The sequence below is a fragment of the Argentina silus genome (assembly GCF_951799395.1).
Source record: "Argentina silus genome assembly, chromosome: 18".
Classification (NCBI taxonomy): Eukaryota; Metazoa; Chordata; class Actinopteri; order Argentiniformes; family Argentinidae; genus Argentina; species Argentina silus.
In genome coordinates, this window is record NC_139672.1 from 16,398,946 (window position 1) to 16,423,422 (window position 24,477).

At 35.7% G+C, this 24,477-nt stretch overlaps 2 protein-coding genes across 2 annotated transcripts in view; both read left to right on the forward strand.

The window, feature by feature from the left end:
• Nucleotides 1-621: 621 nt before the first annotated feature.
• Nucleotides 622-3,538, forward strand: trdc (T-cell receptor delta constant). Its single transcript, XM_083689757.1, has 5 exons — nt 622-664; nt 1,364-1,648; nt 2,118-2,189; nt 2,357-2,465; nt 2,598-3,538. Coding segments are annotated over exons 2-5 (360 nt in total). The 5' UTR covers nt 622-664; nt 1,364-1,470; the 3' UTR covers nt 2,599-3,538.
• Nucleotides 3,539-4,168: 630 nt separating this feature from the next.
• LOC310819387 (M1-specific T cell receptor alpha chain) overlaps nt 4,169-24,477 on the forward strand; it is a 36,327-nt gene continuing 16,018 nt past the window's right edge. Inside the window, exons 1-2 of the mRNA XM_083690656.1 lie at nt 4,169-4,204; nt 4,667-4,763. Coding sequence (XP_083546782.1) covers nt 4,184-4,204; nt 4,667-4,763 — 118 coding nt within the window. The 5' untranslated portion in view covers nt 4,169-4,183. The remainder of the gene's footprint in view (nt 4,205-4,666; nt 4,764-24,477) is intronic.

The following is a 24,477-nucleotide window of genomic DNA, read 5'->3' on the forward strand; positions in this document are numbered from 1 at the left end:
TCCACTACGAGTCTATCTGTATCAATATACATGTTCAGTACACTGGATAAACATTCCTCCGAAAATACCAAATGAGGAAATACCAACTGTCCGTCCAGGAACACCCAGTAGCTCTACTGCTTGGGGGGTTTAGGGTTAGGGTTAGGGTTAGGGTTTAGGGTTTAGGGTTAGGGTTTGGGTTGGGTTTAGGGTTAGGGTTAGGGTTTAGGGTTAGGGTTAGGGTAGGTTGTACCACGTTCTCTCACTAAACAGTCATATAGTACTCTACAAAAACTTCACACATGATTTCTACCTTCAGAACATCAACGCCATCAAGGATTAAACATGAAATATTGCGAAGAGAAATTAGAAATTCGTTTTTGCCAAGTAGCTAGTCCACCCTCTCTTGATGATATTACAATGCTACAATGCTACTTGGGTTGGCACTTCAGGTCAGTGTACAAAAAGTGTATTTTCTTTATGATATTGATTATGAATGATTTAAAAATCATCAAACTTTGTCTGTGTGACATTCTCAATCTGTAGCTTTGTCTTAAGCTGTATTTGGATGTGACCTAAAGTCTATTATCATCCATTCGACATCTCAGAGGTTTTTGCTAGGAAGTGTATCACTGTGACGATAAGCTGATCTTCGGTAAAGCCATCAGTCTCACCGTTCAATTCAGTAAGTAATTAATTAATTTCCAATATTTCAAATGTTATTGCTGATGTTAAACAATTTGTGAAATACTATTTGAATAGTAAAGAACATAAGGCATTGAATATAGATTTTATGAGAGTGAGTGTGTTATACGAGTGCCAGTCATCCAAAGGGGATATTTGTGTATAATATGTGTAATCTATGTTTTGAGACTCTGCCACCTCTAAACCATACTTGAGATGATACATGTTTAATTTGTTTTAATTGTGCAACATGTAATAGTATTCTGATATTATTAGTTATTAGTCGTCCAGCGAGTCTTCTGTCTCTTGGGAAGGTCTCTCTCTTGTGCAAAATATGTCATCTCAGTGATTCTCATCTGAATTAACGATGGTGTAATAATGGTAATAATGATTTAGATTGTAATAGTTCTGTGTATTAAAAGATGTTTAATTTTGTGTAATTTAAGCTGATAATTTGGCACGCTATTGTACATAGACATGTCTACAGTTTCAATAACTGACTTTTGACCAAACATGACAGTATTATCTACAGGATGTATTGTTCATGTTTGGACACATAATTCAATAGAATTCAATAAAACTCTATTAAAAAAAACATTTTGAATTTAGCAACAGTCAAAATTGTCCATGTCACGGAAGAATATAGACTCCGTCAAGTCACCTGAACATTGAAATAAGGATGCGTTATTAATTCCCCCAGATAGAAGTCCTGTCACACCAACCCTGTCCATCCTGAGACCGTTGGGGGGGAAAAGCGGGGACCCTGAGGTATGTCTGGCCGCCGGCTTCTATCCCCGGCTTCTGTCCATGGATCTGACCCTGGGGAATGGCGAAAACGTCTCCCTCTCCACGGCCACGGCACCCCTCTCTCACACCACAAACACCTACTTCTATGCCGGGTATTCCGAAAACATCATAAATCTCTGTCGGATGAAAGACGACCCGAAGTCTGAAGTTCGGAGACCAGGCGATGAGGTTGTTACAGGTGTGTTTTATTAGTGTTATTATAATAATCTATAGGGCTACTGTAATATCTTACATAACACCCTGGCTTTAACCTCTTAACCTTTATGCTCTATTTGACTAATTTCCGCATAAAAACAGACCCAAACTAAACTGTTTATAACTTTAGAAATATGATGATCAGACGCAAAAGCAGGATTCCATTTGATAGGTGACACCTTGAAGTTTTGTGTGGATCTGCTCAGATCATAGTTCAGAAGAATACTACACATGACAAGGAGATAAAGTAAACAGTAATGAAACTAATAATCAAATTAAAGCAGAATTTGTCTCAATCATGTGCAGATATTTGTATTAGTCAGGGCAGAAATATAACCAGATAACTTCAAACTGTCTCCATACAAAATTAGACATTTGTAATGAACGCTGTTGTTAATGAACAATAACGCCTTATAATCGTTACATGATTAAATGATATTGTTGCACCACAGCTGCGCCTGTAGCTGTTGAAAACATCTGCGAAGTCGAAGCCCACGACAGTACTGCCACGCATCGTCAAACTGGTTGGTGAACATTTACACTCCTAATAACAACAGAAATACAAATCAAACTCAGTGGAAAAGTCCACCCCTTCACCAGCAGAAAAACTGCAGCTCATTTATGATGCACACATTTAGAAAAAGTAATGTAATTTAAAAACAGAACATTCACTGTATTCTTCTTCCTTCAGGTTCAAAGATGAACTTCAAGTCCTTGGTTGTATACGGCTTGAGAATAGTGTTCACCAAGGCAGTGGCGTTCAATACGCTCCTCACGGTTAGGGCCCTGGTCTTCTACTGGTAAGTGCACTTTATAACAACTTAACAGCTTCAGAACAACAACTTTACATCACTTTGCTAGAATGTGGTTGTTAGAATATATTGTATATTAGGACATCATATCAATACAATTCACGTCTTCTCTATTTACAGATCTTTTAAGTTGGAGTCCTGATTGATTTTCATATATGTACAGGTTGGTCAGGTGACTGATTATAAACTAGAAAAACATGTTTGTGATTTCAGATTAGTATGTATGTTTTTAAAGCCTACTGATATTTTCTTGATCTATTTTATATCTTTAACTGCAACTTTTTATCAAACAGTATATGAAGTGAAAATTCTATTCATATATTCTAAAATTATTATTTCAAACTATACTCTGTAAGCTGCTGTATTTCAATCGAGTTACAGTATGAATAGGTTGCTGATGCTTTGCACTAGTCTCTAAATCCACTGAGCCTGCCACCAGGGGATTCAAACCACTGCTTCAACTGTAATTTAAAACCCTGAGAACAGCCTAACCAACAGGTCTGATAATGATCTATTAAACACCTTGGCTTCCAGGAAACAGCAGGATCAGTTACTTTACTGAGACGCGCACTGAGGCGCCATGAAGGCAAGACACGCTCTGAAAACCCACCTGTCCATTCTAATGCAACTGCTGTTTGCTGCATTTAATACGTTTAAGGCTTTCAGTTTGTAGCCTACGCGAGCATTTGCAATAGACTTAACATATGCATCTCAGTTAAACATGTTCTAACATCTGGTAGCATCTATCGTCTACATGTTTTGAATTTATCGTTGTCTTTCTGAAGTGAACGATTAAGATTTTGAATGATGTGAACAGGACGATGGCCATGACGTCACTGGGATGGTTTAGATACACTGGGCTAAAAGGTTAAAAGTTGCTCTGACTCGGGTTCACAAAGTAACATGCATTTACAATCTGAGCTGACTGTGCCCCCTGGTGGATGTAAATGTTAATTGTTGTGACCTTTCAGCGTGTATGCAAAATGAAGATGTGCTTTTGCTATTGCAGTTTTTAGACATTCAAGGTATATGGACCAAAAATGTAACTAAGTGAATAAATAAATAGGTAAATTGTGCAACAGTGTTTTTGCATTTGGAATGTTTGCTAGTGTGGCCCACATTCAAGTCCTTAGAATCATCATCATCATCATCATCATCATCATCATCATCATCATCATCATAACACACACACACACACACACACACGATTGATTGAGAGTTATTTGAATGGGTCATGAATGTTATATTTACAGTATCACATGTGACACACTGCACATGGACCAACAGGACCCCTAGTGGCCAAACTGTAGAACTGCCTCTGCCTCTTCAGCACCACTTCAGACGTCACAAACCAAGCAATCGTCTCCAAGTGCCTCTTAGCATGAAGGTGCTGAAAATGACTGCAAAGTCCACTTCACATGAAAAGATGACCCTTTCTCAACACCTGGCGCAGTCAGCAAAGCCTAGCCCCTATGGTATTGAAAGCTGACACCTTGGTTAGGTCTACCTTATATAGGCCACAGGTGAAGCTATGTAATGTAGGCTAATAGGTCAGTGTGTTCACTATTTAGATGTGCTTAGAACTTCCTTCAAGACAAATATGTACGATAGAGACAGGTATATACATTTGTCTTGAACGGGAGCAGAAGCCATAGTTTGGTTTCAGTGGGAGGGCATGAGGAATCAGTTAACCAAAGAAAGCCTGCATGACTGACAGCCGTCTGAAGGTAATTAATCATATTGTTGAAGTCTATTGTAGTAGATTATATGTATAAATTAATGTAATTGTACTTTAGAAACACAATTAAGTACGGTTTAGCCTCCTACAGCATCCCATGCAGAGGCAGTGTACCTGAAAGGCAATGATGTAATGGCAGATTGGCAGGCTGTTACGTTTAGGAAAATGTTACAGCTAAACAGTGTATGTTTTTGAGAGTTTTCAGGGTGTGAGAGAGCTGCAGTGTTTCTCCAGCAAAGAACTTAGTCAGTCAAGACAAGAGAACAATTGCTGAATCATGTCTTGTAAGTGCGTCTGAGTGCTATACTACGAACTTTATGGTAAACATCAAACCATGCTATTGTAAAACCCCTGTAAATGATGTATTTTGAATAGATACTAACTAAGATGATTTGCTGTGTATTAAATAACGTCTCTGACTTGACCTGAAACTCTTGTGTGGGCTCCGCAGGAGAGAAGAGGATTTATGTACAGGAGTGTAGCACTGTGGTCTTCTGGTTCGAACAAGCTGATCTTTGGTTCTGGAGTCAATCTGTTGGTACAGCCCAGTAAGTAAACCCATTATTTTCAATGTAAATACATCGCTATTGTCTATAGAGTCACTGTTGTGTGTTTTTATTGTGTAGAATAAAGTTTTGGTTTCAAGTTTAGTCTACAATGTATGGAACCATACTGTTGATGGGACTATATTCTGTTTATGCATAGAAATGTTTGCCTACTTTAATGTATTCGGTTATTTTGTTGTTTCTTCATTGATTTTTATGTTGAATTATTTTGGTTTAGTACTTTGAAATGTTGTTTGTTTGTGGATATGAGAGTGGTGAGGGAACTACAGTATAGTGGAATCATCTCACAAGTGCAAACACGGCTCGCAAATATTTGAAACCATTTCAAAAAGGTATTTTTCCCAGGTCTGATTTGCATTTGTAAACGGTTTTGGTTGTGCTACCTGTGAAAAGTTGGTTGGGAATGGTCCGTTCTGGGCACAGAGTAATTGTCATAGGCTTTATCTCAGTGTGAATACCCAGGGGACAAACAAGATTATATTTGGGAGTGGAACTAAAATGATTGTTGAGACAAGTAAGTTTAATTTTATTTTTTTTGGCGTAGATGCTAGCAAAAGCGTACATATGGTACAGAATTTATCTCAATAATTTAGATTTTTCCTAATATTGTTGGGATTATTGGATTGACAAGCACCGGTTACAGTAAATGAATGCTTCAAACTCATGAAAGCTGACTTTGCGTTTGAGCAAATCCCAACCCTAACCCTTCTACATATTTTTCTATGGGCTTACCTGAATTTGATATTGTAGATACAAAAAAAGAATGAAAGGAAGTCAAAGGTAGATCAGGTTTTTGGTGGGTGAGAACCCACTGTGTGAATTCAAACACTGACAAACTTGTCTTTGGAACGGGAACTCAACTGTTTGTAGAGAAAGGTGAGATTCTTTGAAAATGTTGTTCTACCAAATAACATTATGGGGACTTTTTTAAAAACACTACAGTCACAATGTCTGAATAGCTGAAAGAATAACATCTCCAGCCAAAAAATGAGTTCAGTCTGGGATTACTTTTTATGGAATAATACCTTGACTGTTTTAGTTCAATATTGTTACTATGATGCGTTACTCTAACCAGAACCTTCATGTTCCACACTAAAGTTGTGGTCCTCTGTGGATCAGTTGGTTGAGCAAGGCTCTAACAACACTTAGGTTGTGGGTTTGATTCCCGCTGGGACCATATATACTGAAAAATGTATGCACTCACTGCAATGCATGTCGCTTTGGATGAAAGCAAAATGGCATAAATTATATTATTATTATTATTAAAGCATAAAGCAATGATGCAGGTTTTATAAAAGGTTAGGGTTAGGGTTAGACGAACACAGGTTTTATAAAAGGTTAGGGTTAGACGAACACAGGTTTTAAGTTAGCAGAAACACAGTGTGTGAGGACGACAGGAGACAAGCTTGTCTTTGGAAGTGGAACTCAACTGTTTGTAGAGAAAGGTGAGAAGATTTAGGGTGGCCTTTAATGTTATAATACTGACAGATAATTGACCAGCGTGATGATGTAGGTTGATGAGGATGATGCAGGGTTATCAAATGATTTACTGTAAACATCATGACTCTGAATATTGAACACACTGTCGACATACTGTAGGGTCTACACCTGGCTTCTCAGGTTCCAGTGTTGAATCATGAGAAAGAAGGTCATTTTCAGTATACAGCAGAGAAAAGACCCTGTATATCAAACCTGTATACCGTGTCTTTTGTTTATAATAGCCCATATGAGCAATATTAGTGTTTCTTTGTTCGTTGGCTCCTGTGTGAAGCCTGTGTCTTGCTACCAGAGAAAGGGTTGTAATTGTGCTGAAGTGTAACACTGTGTGAATTCGGGGGGTGCAACAGGAAAAGTTATATTCGGTAAAGGGACCAAACTGTTCATTAATACAGGTAAGTAATGCTATGTGCCCACCTATGAATATAGTTGAAAGGTTTCTCTGGTTGTTTCATCATTGCTTCTATGGTGAATGAGTTTGGAGATTTAGATTATTTAGGAGATTTAGGAAATTAGAAATTAGGCATATGTCTTTTTTGTTTGAGAGTTTATATGACCAGTGAGTGTTTCTTTATAAGTTGGCTCAGTGTAGACTGTTATTTCTATGTCAAACACACGGCTGTATTTGTACTGCAATATTACACTGTGTGAATTCGGGGGGAAATGGAAAACTGATATTCAGTAGTGGGACCAAACTGTTCATAACTGCTGGTGAGTGACTGTGTGATTCGTACTCACCACGTAACTGAAACATTTCTATAGTTGTTTCTTCACTGATTTTTTATGTTGAATTGTTTTGGTTTAAGCACTTTTGAAATGGTTTTTGGTTGTGGATATGAGAGTGATGAGGGAACTACGGTGTAGGAGTCTCAGAAGTACAAACACAGCTTGCAAATTAAAAAAAACAACTAAAAACAACAACTAATTTTGCCCAGGTCTGATTTGCATTTTTAAACAGTTTTGGTTGTTGTAGGATGAGGAGGAGGGAAATGTAAGGCTGTCGTGCTTTGGGGTTTATAGACGGGTGTGTCAGACTGTGTGAATGATGCCGGGACCAAAATCATTTTTGGAACAGGCACAAAGCTATTAGTGTCGAGTGGTAAGCGGAGTTTGTTTTGATAAGCAAGTCAAAGTGCCCTCTATTGATACGTAATATGCAGCTTTTTTAATGTCTTAAAAACGATAGTTTTGCATGTTGTTAGAAGAACAGAGGGGGAAACATACACATTTTTTAAATTCCATTTTTAAACTTAATAACATATATGGAGCATATACACTGATTATTTACCATTTACTGAAATTGATCTCAATAGAATAAATGCATATTGGCAACAGGCCAAGCGTCTCCCCTACGACACAGAGAGGAGTATTTGATGGGGGGTTTAGCTCAGTGTGAATGCTCAGGGGGGCTACAAGACTGTCTTTGGAAGTGGAACTAAAGTGATTGTGGAATCTCGTAAGTAGAACGTAATCCACTATTAACGTTACACATGCAGAGGGAATGATGTCTACAAATGTAACCCTAATTTCATCACATTACCATGAGAATATTCTGTCATGTTTTAAATATACAGTATTTGATATTATTAAATATAACTTATATGAGCTTCCCAAATGCCCTTTACCTTGAAAAAGGACCTCTAAAAGTTGTAAAGTAATTGATCATTATAAATGTAATTTCATTCCATCATGTTATTCGATGAGGTTTGAAGTATACAGTAGGTTTTTAAGTTAGCTGCCAAACACTGTGTGACTAGATCGAATGACAAGATTGTGTTTGCAAGTGGAACACAGTTGTTTGTTGAATCAGGTAAAAAAACAAAACCATTTCTGATGCAAATATGTACAGTAAAAGTTTGTCACGAACAATCGTCTGATAAACCATTTAGCATCTAAATTATTTTATTTTACATACTGTAGTACATGAGCAGGTGTTGCATACAATGCAATTACATTGGTAACATCTTGTTAATCCAATGTTATTACTACAGAACACTATACATTCTCAGGTCTCTCTTGAAGAATAGATTTATCTCAATGAGACCAACCTGTATGACTAAAGGTTGAATAAATAAATACAGTGGAACCACACAGGTATAACGGGGGCCAACAGGTGTTATCATTAATCTATGAGAGAATAGGATTAAATTCAGGTGTAGATTTTACTCTCGTGTCAGAATGGACACTGCACAGTTTATGTAAGGAGAACACAGGCTGTGTGACTAGTGGAAGTGGAGGTTACAAGGTGATCTTTGGGACAGGCACACGATTACATATTGAATCCAGTAAGTGTGTGTGTTTATTTTTCATGTTCTGCCAGCATTTGACATTTGATTTGTAGTTTTAAAATCTACAGTTTTACTATAAAAGTTATATTATAAAAGTTTTTATTTAAAAATTGTGTGAAAAATGATGTTATTGCTATTGAAAAGGAAGGGAAACAGACAGATGTATTAGAATTAATTGTCCTGTAGATAACCCTGGCTTGGCCAGACTGGAGGCAGCATGTTTTTGTATGGACGTTTAGCTGTGTGTGAATACCGCTGGAAAGCTAGTGTTTGGAAAAGGAGCAAAGTTAACAATAGAAACCGGTGAGCAAACACACATCATTACTTGAACAGATGAAAGGACAGTCATGGATTCAATACATGTACAGTATGATGCTAGTAAAGGGCTTCTGGGTTATTTTTAAAATGCATACGTTTCTAAACAAACTAAATATCTAATATTGTTGTGCATCGATGAACATATAAAAAGTTCCTACTTAAGTTTATGTAAGACATTGTAGATGGAGTTGGTCTATGAAAAGTGTGGGAAATGATATGTTAAAAATACCATTATGTGTAGAGTAACATGAGTTATTGTTAAGGTCTCTAACACTGTGTGAATGCGCAAAAGATTGTCTTTGGTCAAGGAACAAAACTGATCATTGAGTCAAGTAAGTTTAAATGCAAGTTACATTCTCGTTTTGCATAACCACAATTGTGATGTTAAGTCCACAGCAAAACATTATAACTGATGATAGTTATAGTCATTATAAATGATAGTGTGTGGATATTGGTTAGGACAGGTTAGAGGCTTAACTTCAGGTAGTACATTGTTTTTGTCAAGCCTTTTCTTATTGTGTGAATACTGCAACAGACAAGCTGATCTTTGGCAGTGGAACAACATTGTTTGTGGAATCAAGTAAGATTTACTGTTCTGTTCAATAGATTAAGGTTTCCACAAACCCTTCATTCTAATCTGACCATTCACTTTATTGCAAATGTATTCTCATACATGCATGTTAAATTGGTGGTCCTCTGTGGCTCAGTTGGTAGAGCATAGTGTTAACAACGCTTAGGTTGTGGGTTTGATTCCTGCTGGGACCATATATACTGAAATGTATGCACTCACTGCAATGTAAGTTGCTTTGGATAAAAGCGTCAGCTAAATGGCTGATATTATTATTAATATTAAATTCTAGTTTGTGCCATAACAGAGATCATATGCTAGACACAATTAACTGAAAGTGTGTAAAACAATATTTTCCAAAAACGATTTGTGTCAATTGCCCTCCAAGAGTTATTGCTAAGGTCTCTAACACTGTGTGAATGTGCAAAAGATTGTCTTTGGTCAAGGAATAAAACTGATCATTGACTCAAGTAAGTTTAAATGCTAGTTATTGTACATAATCAATTTCAATAATAATAATTCTGTTGTTAACAAGTCCACAGCATAACATCATAACAAAAACAATATGATTTGAATATTGATTAGGATAGGTTAGAGGCTCAACTTTAGGTAGTACATTGTTTTTGTCAAGCCTTTTCTTTGTGTGTGAATGTTGGAGCACAAAAGCTGGTCTTTGGCAGTGGAACAACATTGTTTGTGGAGTCAAGTAAGATTTACTGTTCAATAGATATGTTTTTCACAAACCCTAAACCTTACAAATTATGAATCTGACTTTATTGCAAATGTTTTCTCATATGTTAAAACTCTAAGTTCTTGCCACAACTTATATTAGTACACTTATTATATAAATGATCTGTTGTACATGATCAACACACACGTTTAGTCATAGCTGCCTCAATGGTCTTTCAAAGAGATGCTCTGTTAGTGGCAATTATTACTAGTATCTAGTTATATTATTACTAGTATCTAGTTATATTATTACTAGTATCTAGTTATATTATTACTAGTATCTAGTTTGTTAAGATCTGGCGTGTCTCCGTGCCAGACAAGGTTCTCTGTAGTTATTGTTCAGGGCAGATACATTGTGTGACTGCGTCAGGAGGAAACTGGAAAGTCATATTTGGAACAGGGACCAGACTGATTATTACAACCAGTGAGTACAGTATTATATCATGAATACGGTTTTAGAGCTTTCAACCTCCAAAATAGCCAGTGACAATGCCACGAGTCCCTTTGTTCCAGCAATGCCACAAGTCCCTTTGTTCCAGTCCTCATTAGAAGATGTGTGGTACCAAGTTAATGTAATGGGGGTTCATGTTGTGTGCTTACTGGTAGTAACAAAATCATCTTTGGGAGCGGCACAAAGTTAATAGTTGGTTCAAGTAAGTTAATTTAATCAAATCCGGGTCAATGTTGGAATACTGTTGTCATTGTATTATTGTTCTAACTGAGCTACAGTAGGAGTGTGCTTGGACACGGCATTGAATGAATTAAGCATTTTTCTTGCTCACTGGCACACTTTGAATTGGCAGTTTTAAAGCAGTATTGACAACTTCTGCCTCAATAAGCTTATGAAATGTTTCTGAATGTAGACTATGAGTAGTCTGTCAACGTAGACTTGGCAGAGTTAATGTAATGGGGATTCATGTTGTGTGACTCGTGGGGACAACAAAATCATCTTTGGGACTGGCACAAAGTTAATAGTTGGTTCAAGTAAGTTCATTTAATCAAATTCGATTTAATGTTTGTGTAAATGATTACCTACTTTATATGGTATATGGAGATGCCACAATACAATACATGGTTTATAGAGTTTACATCATGCTCTTACCCAGAGAGCTGTTACCTTTTCTCTCAATCACTCCCAGGGCAGTTTTGTATGTGTTTTTTTTTCTCACAATATTGAAACCTTCTGTGCTAACACGCTAATGCCATTTAGTTTAATACAAACTAGTAGTTTATAGTGGAGACTACTAGTAGTCTCATAAACACGGCATGGTTAATGTAATGAGAGGTCAGGCTGTGTGACTAGTGGGGCTGGTTACAAGATCACCTTTGGGACAGGCACAAAGTTAATAGTTGGCTCAAGTAAGTTAACATCAATGTCTGTTCAATGTTTAGGAAAATACACTCTGTCACATTCATTTGAATGGGCAGAATTAATTAATTGAGCAATATCTGTCTCAAAAAGCTTAATTTGGTTGAATACAAAACTATTCGTAGTCTCTCTGCATCGGTAGTTTATGCAATGTGAGTTTTTATAAAAAAAATTCTTAAGGTTTATTTTAGGTTATTAAAAAAAACATCATTTCTGAATGCAAACTATGAGTAGTCTCTCTGTATAGACACAACAGTTTATGTAATGAGGATTCATGTTGTGTGACTACTGGAGGTGGTAACAAGATCATCTTTGGGACAGGCACAAGATTACTTGTTGAATCCAGTAAGTTTAAACATATTTCTGCAGTACTAATCAAAGATCAATGCCATTGAGGATAAAAACCCATTTCAAATTCCGTCTGTGAATTGAAATAGAAACATAAGTAATGGTATTGAAATAGAACTAAAAAGGGTTTACAATGAACTATGATTTTACCACCATGTCCATAATTAGAGGGTATGTTTCTGTATGGATGTAAAACTGTGTGTGACTGCTTCTGGAGTAGAGAAGTTAGTGTTTGGACAAGGAACAAAGTTAATTATAACAACGGGTAAGCAACAATTCCTTACTCCCCAAACACTGTACATCAAAATACCAGATTAATACATAGATGCAATACTAGTAGATTTTCTCCAGGTTATTAAAAAAAACATAATTTCTAAATGCAGACTATGAGTAGACTCTCTGTATAGACACAGGACAGTTTATGTAATGAGGATTCATGTTGTGTGAATACTGGAGGTGCTGAAAAGATCATCTTTGGGACAGGCACAAGATTACTTGTTGAATCCAGTAAGTTTAAACATATTTCTGCAGTATGCTATTAATCAGTGCCTGTTGAGCATAAACATTATATCATTGAGTTGAAATACAAACAATATATGGTGTTATTGGTATTGAAATAGAACTAAAAAGGGTTTACAATGAACTATGATTTTACCACCATGTCCACAATTAGAGGGTATGTTTCTGTATGGATGTAAAACTGTGTGTGACTGCTGATGGAACAGGAAAGTTAGTGTTTGGACAAGGAACAAAGTTAATTGTAACAACGGGTAAGAAACAATTCCCAACTTCCCAACCTCTATACCACATTAAATATGTAGATGCAATACTAGTAAATATTCTCCAGGTTATAAAAAAAAAGACTCTCTGTTTAGACACAGGACAGTTTATGTAATGAGGATTCATGCTGTGTGACTACTGGAGGTGGAAAGATGATCTTTGGGACAGGAACAAGATTACTAGTTGAATCCAGTAAGTTTAATAATTTGTTTAATTCGATTGATGAATTGCAGTTGAAACAAAAATAATAAAGTTTACATACTAATGACAGGGGAGAGGGAGTAGTAGACCTTTAAAATAAAATGACAGACAGGTATTTCAGTTAACTATAATTCCACTAGTTTGACCATAATTAGCAAAGATGTTTCTGTATGGGCATACAACTGCAACTGTGTGTGACTCTTAGTGGAGCAAGAACGTTAGTGTTTTAAAAAGGAACAAAGTTAATTGTAACAACCGGTAAGCAACAATTCCCAACTTCCCAACCTCAAAATACTAAAGTAGATTAAGTGTGTAGATGCTATGGTAGTACAATAAATGGTTTCAAGGTTATTTGGAAAAACCCATACATTTCTGAATGCAAACTATGAGTAGACTCTGTATAGACACAACACAGTTTATGTAATGAGGATTCATGCTGTGTGAATGCTGTAGGTGGTCAAAAGATCATCTTTGGGACAGGCACAAGATTACTTGTTGAATCCAGTAAGTTTAACAACCTTTCTGCAGTATTGTATGACAATAATCAATGCCATTGAGTATTAAAAAAAAAGAAAATCCAGTAATGTAAATTAAGTGATGTTATTGGTATTGAAATATAACTAAAAAGGGTTTACAATGAACTATGATTGCACCACCATGTCCATAATTAGAGGGTATGTTTCTGTATGGATGTAAAACTGTGTGTGACAGCTGATGGAACAAGAAATATAGTGTTTGGACAAGGAACAAAGTTAATTGTAACAACGGGTAAGAAACAATTCACAACTTCCCAACCTCTATAAAATCTAAATACCAGATTAAGTATGGAGATGCTATGCTATACAGTTAATGGTTTCCAGGTTATTTGGATAAAGAAACCCATGCATTTCTGAATATAGATTATGAGTTGACTCTCTGTATAGACAGACAACAGTTTATGTAATGAGGATTAATGCTGTGTGAATTCTGGAGGTGGTAACAAGATCATCTTTGGGACAGGCACAAGATTACTTGTTGAATCCAGTAAGTTTAACAATCTTTCTGCAGTACTAATCAATCATCAATGCCATTGAGGACAAAAACCCATTTCAAATTCCGTCTGTGAATTGAAATAAAAACATAAGTAATGTTATTGGTATTTAAATAGAACTAAAAAGGTATTACAATGAACTATGATTCTACCAGCTTGACCATGATTGGCATGTGTGTTTCTGTATGGATGTAAGACTGTGTGTGACTTCTGGTGGAACAGGAAAGTTAGTGTTTGGACCAGGAACTAAATTAATTGTAACAATGGGTAAGCTAAAATGTATAATTATTAAACTTCCCAACCACTATAAATCAAAACACTAGATAAAATATGCACTGTAGAAAAAAATACATGGTTTCTGAATGCAGACTATGAGTAGACTGTCTGTTTAGACATAGCAAGGTTTATGTAATGAGGATTAAGGCTGTGTGAATGGAGGTGGTCAAAAGACGATCTTTGGGACAGGCACAAGGTTACTTATTGAATCCAGTAAGTTGAATAATCTTTCTGCAGTACAAATTATATCATTGAATTGAAATTGAAACAATATTTGATGTCATTGGTATTGAAATGGGTCTAAAGAAATATTGCAATGAACTTTGATTGCACCACCATGTCCATAATTAGAGGGTATGTTTCTGTATGGATGTAAAACTGTGTGTGACAGCTGATGGAACAAGAAACATAGTGTTTGGACAAGGGACAAAGTTAATTGTAACAGCGGGTAAGAAACAATTCCCAACTCCCCAAACACTATAAATCTAAATATCTGATAGGTTACTATGCAGATGGAATGCTACTGTAGTACAGTAAATGGTTTCCAGGTTATTTGGGGAAAAAATACATAATTTCTGAATGCAAAGTATGAGTAGTCTCTGTATAGACACAACACAGTTTATGTAATGAGGATTCATGCTGTGTGACTATTGGAAGTGGTAATAACAAGATCATCTTTGGGACAGGCACAAGATTACTTGTTGAATCCAGTAAGTTTAAAAATCTTTCTGCAGTACTAATCAATCATCAATGCCATTGAGGATAAAAACACATTTCAAATTCCGTCTATGAATTGAAATAAAAACATAAGTAATGTTATTGGTATTTAAATAGAACTAAAAAGGTATTATAATGAACTATGATTCTACCAGCTTGACCATGATTGGCATGTATGTTTCTGTATGGATGTAAGACTGTGTGTGACTTCTGGTGGAACAGGAAAGTTAGTGTTTGGACCAGGAACTAAATTAATTGTAACAATGGGTAAGCTAAAATGTATAATTATTAAACTTCCCAACCACTATAAATCAAAACACCAGATAAAATATGCACTGTAGAAAAAAATACATGGTTTCTGAATGCAGACTATGAGTAGACTGTCTGTTTAGACATAGCAAGGTTTATGTAATGAGGATTAAGGCTGTGTGACTACTAGTGGTGGTCAAAAGATGATCTTTGGGACAGGAACAAGATTACTTATTGAATCCAGTAAGTTGAATAATATTTTCACAGTTTGCCATTAATCAATACCATTGAACATGCAAGTCCACCTGATTTTAATTGTTTATGTTTCAATTCATCAATCAATCAAATCGATCTAAAGAGGTATTAAAATGAACTTTGATTGCACCACCATGTCCATAATCAGAAGGTATGTTTCTGTATGGATGTAAAACTGTGTGTGACTGCTTCTGGAGCAAGAAACATAGTGTTTGGACAAGGAACAAAGTTAATTGTAACAGCGGGTAAGAAACCACTATAAATCAAAATAGTCAAATAAATATGTACTGTAGATACAATGCTATACAGTAAATGGTTTCCAGATTATAAAAGAAACACACAATTTATGAATACAAACTATGAGTAGACTCTGTATAGACACAGGACAGTTTATGTAATGAGGATTCATGTTGTGTGAATACTGGAGGTGCTCAAAAGATCATCTTTGGGACAGGCACAAGATTACTTGTTGAATCCAGTAAGTTGAAGGATTTTGTTTTTCCAATGTTCCATGAGTCAGAATTAAAATGCTTTTGGTAAATTGAAATTGAAACAAAACATGCTGTTATTGCTATTAAAAAAAGAAAGAAAGTGGTTTTACAATGAACTATTAGTCCATTTCCATGGCCTTAATTAGCCAGTATGTTTCTGTATGGGCATACGACTCTGTGTGTCTAGAGATGGAACAGGAAAGTTAGTGTTTGGAAAAGGGACAAAGTTAATTGTAACAACGGGTGAGCAACTTCCCAACTTACCAATCTCTATAAAATCAAAATACCAGATTAAGTTTGGAGATGCAATGCCAGTACAGTAAATGGTTTCCATACATTTCTGAATACAGATTATGAGTAGTCTCTCTGTATAGACATACAACAGTTTATGTAATGAGGATTCATGCTGTGTGAATGCTGGAGGTGCTAATCGCAAGATTATCTTTGGGACAGGCACAAGATTACATGTTGAATCCAGTAAGTTAATCATTTATTTATGCATTGTGACATTAGTAAGGACCAACTGCATTTTAATTATGCTGATTAACTGGTGTATAATTCCTCCATGTCATCCATCATTAGCAAGTATGTTTCTGTTAAAAAACATTATAACTAACTATATAATAGGTTTACAGTAAATGGTTTCCATACATTTCTGAATACAGACTATGAGTAGTCTCTCTGTATAGACACAGTTTATGTAATGAGGATTCATGCTGTGTGAATGCTGGAAGTGGTAATCTCAAGATTATCTTTGGGACAGGCACAAGATTACATGTTGAATCCAGTAAGTTAATCATTTATTTATGCATTGTGCCATTATTAAGGACCAACTGCATTTTAATTATGCTGATTAACTGGTGTATAATTCCTCCATGTCATCCATCATTATCAAGTATGTTTCTGTAAAAAAAACCATGCAAACTATATCATTAGCAAGTATATTTCTGTAAAAAAACCATGCAAACTATATATTAGGTTGGCTTTAGGCATTCAGATCCGGCACAGTTTATGTAATGAGGATTCATGTTGTGTGAATTCTGGAGGTAGTTGGGACATCATCTTTGGGACAGGCACAAGATTACTTGTTGAATCCAGTAAGTTTAAACTTTTAATGTGCCATTAATTAGCATTCAAATTCAACATTCAGTTCTGCTGATGAGTTGGAATTGAAACAAAATATGTTATTGCCATTACACCAATAATTGAGCACAGAAAGTGGTATGACACTGAACTATTAGTCCATTTCCATGGCCTTAATTAGCCAGTGTGTTTCTGTATGGGCATACGACTGTGTGTGTCTAGAGATGGAACAGACAAGTTAGTGTTTGGACAAGGGACAAAGTTAATTGTAACAACAGGTGAGCAAAAATACTTCCCAAAACCTCCCAATTATTATCTGATCCAAAGCGTAGATTCAATGCTTGTAAATGGTTTCCAAGTTAAATTAAAAACATGAAAACTATATAATAGGTTGGTTTTAGGTATTTAGCATTTAGCATTCAGATCCGGCACAGTTTATGTAATGAGGATTCATGTTGTGTGAATACTGGAGCTAGTTACAAGATCATCTTTGGGACAGGCACAAGATTACATGTTGAATCCAGTAAGTTGAACAATTGTTTCACAATGTCCCATTAATCAATGCCACTGGGCAAAAAAACCCTAACCCTGCAACCAAATAATTATGAGTCGTATACAGCACAGTTTATGTAATGAGGATTAAGACTGTGTGACTACTGGAGGTGGATATAAGATGATCTTTGGCACAGGCACAAGATTATTCATTGAATCCAGTAAATTGAAGCATTTTGTTTTTACAATGTTCCATTAATCAGCATTAAAATGCTTTTCTATTCAATTGGTAAGTTGAAATTGAAACAAAACATGATATTATTGACGACAGAAAGTGGTATGACACTGAACTATTAGTCAATATGTTTCTGTATGGGCATACAACTGTGTGTGTCTAGAGATGGAACAGAAAAGTTAGTGTTTGGACAAGGAACAAAGTTAATTGTAACAACGGGTGAGCAACAATTCACAACTTCCCAACCTCTATAAAATCAAAATACCAGATTAAGTATGGAAATGCAATGCTATACAGTTAATGGTTTCCCAGTTATTTGGAAAAAGAAACCCATACATTTCTGAATACAGATTATGAGTAGACTCTCTGTATAGACAGACAACAGTTTATGTAATAAGGATTCATGCTGTGTGAATACTGGGAGTGGTAATTTCAAGATTATCTTTGGGACAGGCACAAGATTACATGTTGAATCCAGTAAGTTAATCATTTATTTATGCATTGTGCCATTATTAAGGACCAACTGCATTTTAATTATGCTGATTAACTGGTGTATAATTCCTCCATGTTGGCCATCATTATCAAGTATGTTTCTGTAGAAAACATGCAAACTATATATTAGGTTGGCTTTAGGCATTCAGATCCGGCACAGTTTATGTAATGAGGATTCATGTTGTGTGAATACTGGAGGTGTTTACAAGATCATCTTTGGGACAGGCACAAGATTACTCATTGAATCCAGTAAGTTTAAACTTTTAATGTGCCATTAATTAGCATTCAAATTCAACATTCAGTTCTGTTGATGAGTTGGAATTGAAACAAAATATGTTATTGCCATTACACCAATAATTGAGCACAGAAAGTGGTATGACACTGAACTATTAGTCCATTTCCATGGCCTTAATTAGCCAGTGTGTTTCTGTATGGGCATACAACTCTGTGTGTCTAGAGATGGAACAGGAAATTTAGTGTTTGGACAAGGGACAAAGTTAATTGTAACAACAGGTGAGCAAAAATACTTCCCAAAACCTCCCAATTATTATCTGATCCAAAGCGTAGATTCAAATGGTTTCCAAGTTAAACTAAAAACATGAAAACTATATAATAGGTTGGTTTAAGGTATTTAGCATTTAGACCCGGAACAGTTTATGTAATGAGGATTCATGTTGTGTGAATACTGGAGGTGGTTACAAGATCATCTTTGGGACAGGCACAAGATTACATGTTGAATCCAGTAAGTTGAACAATTGTTTCACAATGTCCCATTAATCAATGCCACAATTTCCATGACCATAATTAGCCAGTATGTTTCTGTATGGGCATACAACTGTGTGTGTCTAGAGATGGAACAGAAAAGATAGTGTTTGGACAAGGGACAAAGTTAATTGTAACAACGGGTAAGAAACAATTCACAACTTCCCAACCTCTATAAAATCAAAGTACCAGATTAAGTATGGAAATGCAATGCCAGTACAGTTAATGGTTTCCAGGTTATTGGATAAAGAAACCCATACATTTCCTAATACAGATTATGAGTAGACTCTCTGTATAGACAGACAACAGTTTATGTAATGAGGATTCATGCTGTGTGAATACTGGATCTGGTAATCGCAAGATTATCTTTGGGACAGGCACAAGATTACATGTTGAATCCAGTAAGTTAATCATTTATTTATGCATTGTGCCATTAGTAAGAACCAACTGCATTTTAATTATGCTGATTAACTGGTGTGTAATTTCTCCATGTTGGCCATCATTATCAACTATGTTTCTGTAAAAAAACATTCTAACTAACTATATATTAGGTTGGCTTTAGGCATTCAGACCCGGCACAGTTTATGTAATGAGGATTCATGTTGTGTGAATTCTGGAGGTGTTCAAAAGATCATCTTTGGGACAGGCACAAGATTACTTATTGAATCCAGTAAGTTTAAACTTTTAATGTGCCATTAATTAGCATTCAAATTCAACATTCAATTCTGTTGAGTTGGAATTGAAACAAAATATGTTATTGCTATTACACCAATAATTGACTACAGAAAGTGGTTTTACAATGAACTATTAGTCCAACAAAGTTGATTCTAACAACCGGCAAGCAAATGTTCCCAACTTCCCAACCTCTATAAAATCTAAATACCAGATTAAGTATGGAGATGCAATGCCAGTACAGTTAATGGTTTCCAGGTTATTTGGATAATCTGAATACAGACTATGAGTAGACTCTGTATAGACACAGTTTATGTAATAAGGATTCATGCTGTGTGACTACTGGAGGTGGTAATTTCAAGATCATCTTTGGGACAGGCACAAGATTACATGTTGAATCCAGTAAGTTAATCATTTATTTATGCATTGTGCCATTATTAAGGACCAACTGCATTTTAATTATGCTGATTAACTGGTGTATAATTCCTCCATGTTGGCCATCATTATCAAGTATGTTTCTGTAAAAAACATGCAAACTATATCATTAGCAAGTATGTTTCTGTAAAAAACATGCAAACCATATCATTAGAAAGTATGTTTCTGTAAAAAACATGCAAACTATATATTAGGTTGGCTTTAGGCATTCAGACCCAGCACAGTTTATGTAATGAGGATTCATGCTGTGTGAATGCTGGAGGTGCTAATAACAAGATTATCTTTGGAACAGGCACAAGATTACATGTTGAATCCAGTAAGTTAATCATTTATTTATGCATTGTGCCATTATTAAGGACCAACTGCATTTTAATTATGCTGATTAACTGGTGTATAATTCCTCCATGTCGGCCATCAGTAGCCAGTATGTTTCGTATGGATGTAAAACTGTGTGCGACTGTTGGTGGAACAACAAAGTTACTGTTTGGAGAAGGAACAATGTTAATTGTAACAACTGGTGAGCAAAAATACTTCCCAACAACCTCCCATTTAATATCTGATCCAAAACGTAGATTCAATGCTTGTAAATGTGGTCCTCTGTGGTTGTGGGTTTGATTCCTGTTGGGACCATATATACTGAAATGTATGCACTCACTGGAATGTAAGTCGCTTTGGATAAAAGCGTCAGCTAAATGGCAGATATTATATATAAATGGTTTTCCAAGTTAAACTAAAAACATTAAAACTATGTAATAGGTTGGCTTTAGGCATTTAGCATTTAGACCCGGCACAGTTTATGTAATGTAGATTCATGCTGTGTGACTGCTGGAACTGGTGTAAACAAGTTGATCTTTGGGACAGGCACAAGATTACATGTTGAATCCAGTAAGTTGAACACTCTTTTCACAGTTTGCCATTGATCAGTGCCACTGGGCAAAAGAAATGCATTTGAATTCAATCAGATAATTATGAGTCGTATACAGGAGTTTATGTAATGTAGATTCATGCTGTGTGAATACTGGAGCTGGTGTGAACAAGTTGATCTTTGGGACAGGCACAAGATTATTCATTGAATCCAGTAAGTTAACTAATGTATTTTCTTGGCATTGTACCAATAAGAAGGCCCAACTGCATTTAAATGCTATATACAACATATTATGTTAATGCAAGTGATATACAAACTATTATATCATTGTCATGACCATAATTAGAAAGTATGTTTCTCTATGGGCGTACGAGGAAGGTTAGTGTTCAGAAAACGATTAAAGTTAATTGCAACAGCAGGTGAGCAAAAATACTTCCCAACTACACACTAAGGTAGAGTACTTAGATATACTACTTGATATCACTACCAATCTTCTGCCGTAGATTGAAGACACGTCTCTTCAGGCTACATCTTAATGGTCCCTCTTAAAGACCTCTTCACCCCCCCACTACAAGTTTCTCTCCTGTTAAAAAAAAAAAAAAAAAAAAGTAATTTTTCCTTCTTCTAGCATTGTGACTGCCAATGGCCCCTGATCTGAGCATTGATTACTTTATCTTATGATGACTGATGGACAGATGATTCACTTACTTAAACAAATGTATTTGTTCTAAGTCGCTTTGTATAAAGGTGTCTGCTAAATGCCAGAAATGTAATGTAATGTAATGTAGTGCTCATAAATAGTGGCCAGTTTTAAAATAGATAAATACAAACGTATACTTCTTGATACAAACTATGTAGTAGTCTCTCTGTGTAGACACTGCAGAGTTTATGTAATGAGGGTTCATGTTGTGTGAATACTGGAACTCGTGGCAAGATTATCTTTGGGACCGGCACACAATTGTTAATTGAATCCAGTAAGTTAATTCTCTCTTTTCACATTATTACAACATTATTCCACATGCATCGTCAAATCCATTATAATTCTACTGGTGGTTCTTAGTGGAGCTGAAAGTCCGTTTTTTGGAATATGAACAAAGTTAACTATAGCTACTGGTTAGCAAAAAATACTACGTTAAAATAACACATTTTAAATATATTTTAAATAAATGTATGATTGTATGCTAATACATGGTTCCCAGGTAATGTTCTGAGGAGTTTTATAGCACAGACACAGGACAGTTTATGTAATGTAGATTCATACTGTGTGACTAGTGGGGCTGGTGCAAACAGGATTTTCTTTGGGACGGGCACAAGATTACATATTCAATCCAGTAAGTGCATTAATTTACTTTACAAATTTCACGTGCATCATCAAATCCATTATAATTCTACTGATGGATTGAGATCAATACGAAATACGATGTTACTGCTGTTGATTATAACTGATAATGGGTATGACAGAGGTATTGAACAATGTCATTTATTAATACTCCCTAACTACAGTAGTGCACATAAAACATCAAATCAGATCTATGATGTTATGGTAGTAAATGGTTTCCAGGTAGTTAAAAAACAACAAATGCAAACTCTGAATGCAAACTATGAGTAGACACTGTATAGACTGTATAGACTCTGTATAGACTGTATAGACTGTATAGACTCTGTATAGACTGTATAGACACAGCCCAGTTTATGTAATGAGGATTCATGCTGTGTGACTTCTGGCGGTTACGAAAAGATCATCTTTGGGACAGGCATAAGACTAAATATTGAATCCAGTAAGTTCATACATTTTAATATCGCACCATTGACTTCATTAGTATTCTACTGATGACTAGAAATGAATACAAAACACAAGGTTATACCTATTCAATACCATTGATAATATTGATATAAATAGATGTATACATGGTTGAATAAATATATGGCCATGGCTGTAGTACGCCGTCATCATGACCACAGCAAGTATGTTTCTGTAGGGACATAAGACTGTGAGACTCTTAATGGAGCTGCAGGGAAAATAGTGTTTGGAAAAGGAACAAAGCTAACTGTAGCTACAGGTTAGCAAAAATACACCCCAGCTACTACTACTACTACTACTACTACTACTACTACTACTACTACTACTACTACTTATACAAGAAAATACCACATTGAATACATAGAATTGATGTTAGGGAATGGTTTTAAGATCATTTTTGGAAAAACACATACTTTGTTGAATGCGATCTATGAGCAGTCTTGTAGCAGAGGCTTATCACAGTTTATGTAATGTGGATTCATGCTGTGTGTATACTGGGACCAAGATCATCTTTGGGACAGGCACAAGATTACTTGTTGAATCCAGTAAGTTCAATAATCGTTATGCAGTATTGTATGACAATAATCAATGCCATTGAGTATTACACATAATTTTAAATTCCATCTGTGATTTTAAATAGAACTAAAAAGGGTTTACAATGAACTATGATTTTACCACCATGTCCATAATCAGAAGGTATGTTACTGTATGGATGTAAAACTGTGTGTGACAGCTTCTGGAGTAAAGAAGTTAGTGTTTGGACAAGGAACAAAGTTAATTGTAACAACGGGTAAGCAATGATTCTTTACTCCCCAAACACTGTACATCAAAATACCAGATTAATATATAGATGAATACTAGTAGATTTTCTCCAGGTTATTAAAAAAACATTTCTGAATGGAGACTATGAGTAGGCTCTCTGTATAGACATAGTTTATGTAATGAGGATTAATGCTGTGTGAATGCAGCTGGTCAAAAGATCACCTTTGGGACAGGCACAAGATTACTTGTTGAATCCAGTAAGTTTAACAACCTTTCTGCAGTATTGTATGCCAATAATCAATAACATTGAGTAATGAAAAAAACAAACACATATCAAGTTCCATCTGTGATTAAAAGGTGTTACAATGAACTATGATTCTACCAGCCTGACCATGATTGGCATGTATGTTTCTGTATGGATGTAAGACTGTGTGTGACTTCTGGTGGAACAAGAAAGTTAGTGTTTGGACCAGGAACAAAATTAATTGTAACAACGGGTAAGCTAAAATTTATGATTATTAAACTTCCCAACCACTATAAATCAAAACACCAGATAAATATGCACTGTAGAAAAAACATAGTTTCTGAATGCAGACTATGAGTAGACTGTCTGTTTAGACATAGCAAGGTTTATGTAATGAGGATTCATGCTGTGTGAATACTGGAGGGACCAAGATCATCTTTGGGACAGGCACAAGACTAAATATTGAATCCAGTAAGTTCATTAATTTGTTCACATTGTACCAGTTACCTGTACAAGCATCATAAACTGCATTTAAATTATACTTTTAGATACTGTATGATGTTACTGCTATCAAACAAGTTTGATAAGGGAGATAAATACAGTATTATGTAGAATTCCATCATGATGAACATAGCATATCAGATTTGTATCTGTAATGCCTGAGAGGACTGTCACTGGACCACCATTCCATCATCATGACCATAGTTAGCCAGGATGTTTCTGTATGGGTGTACAAC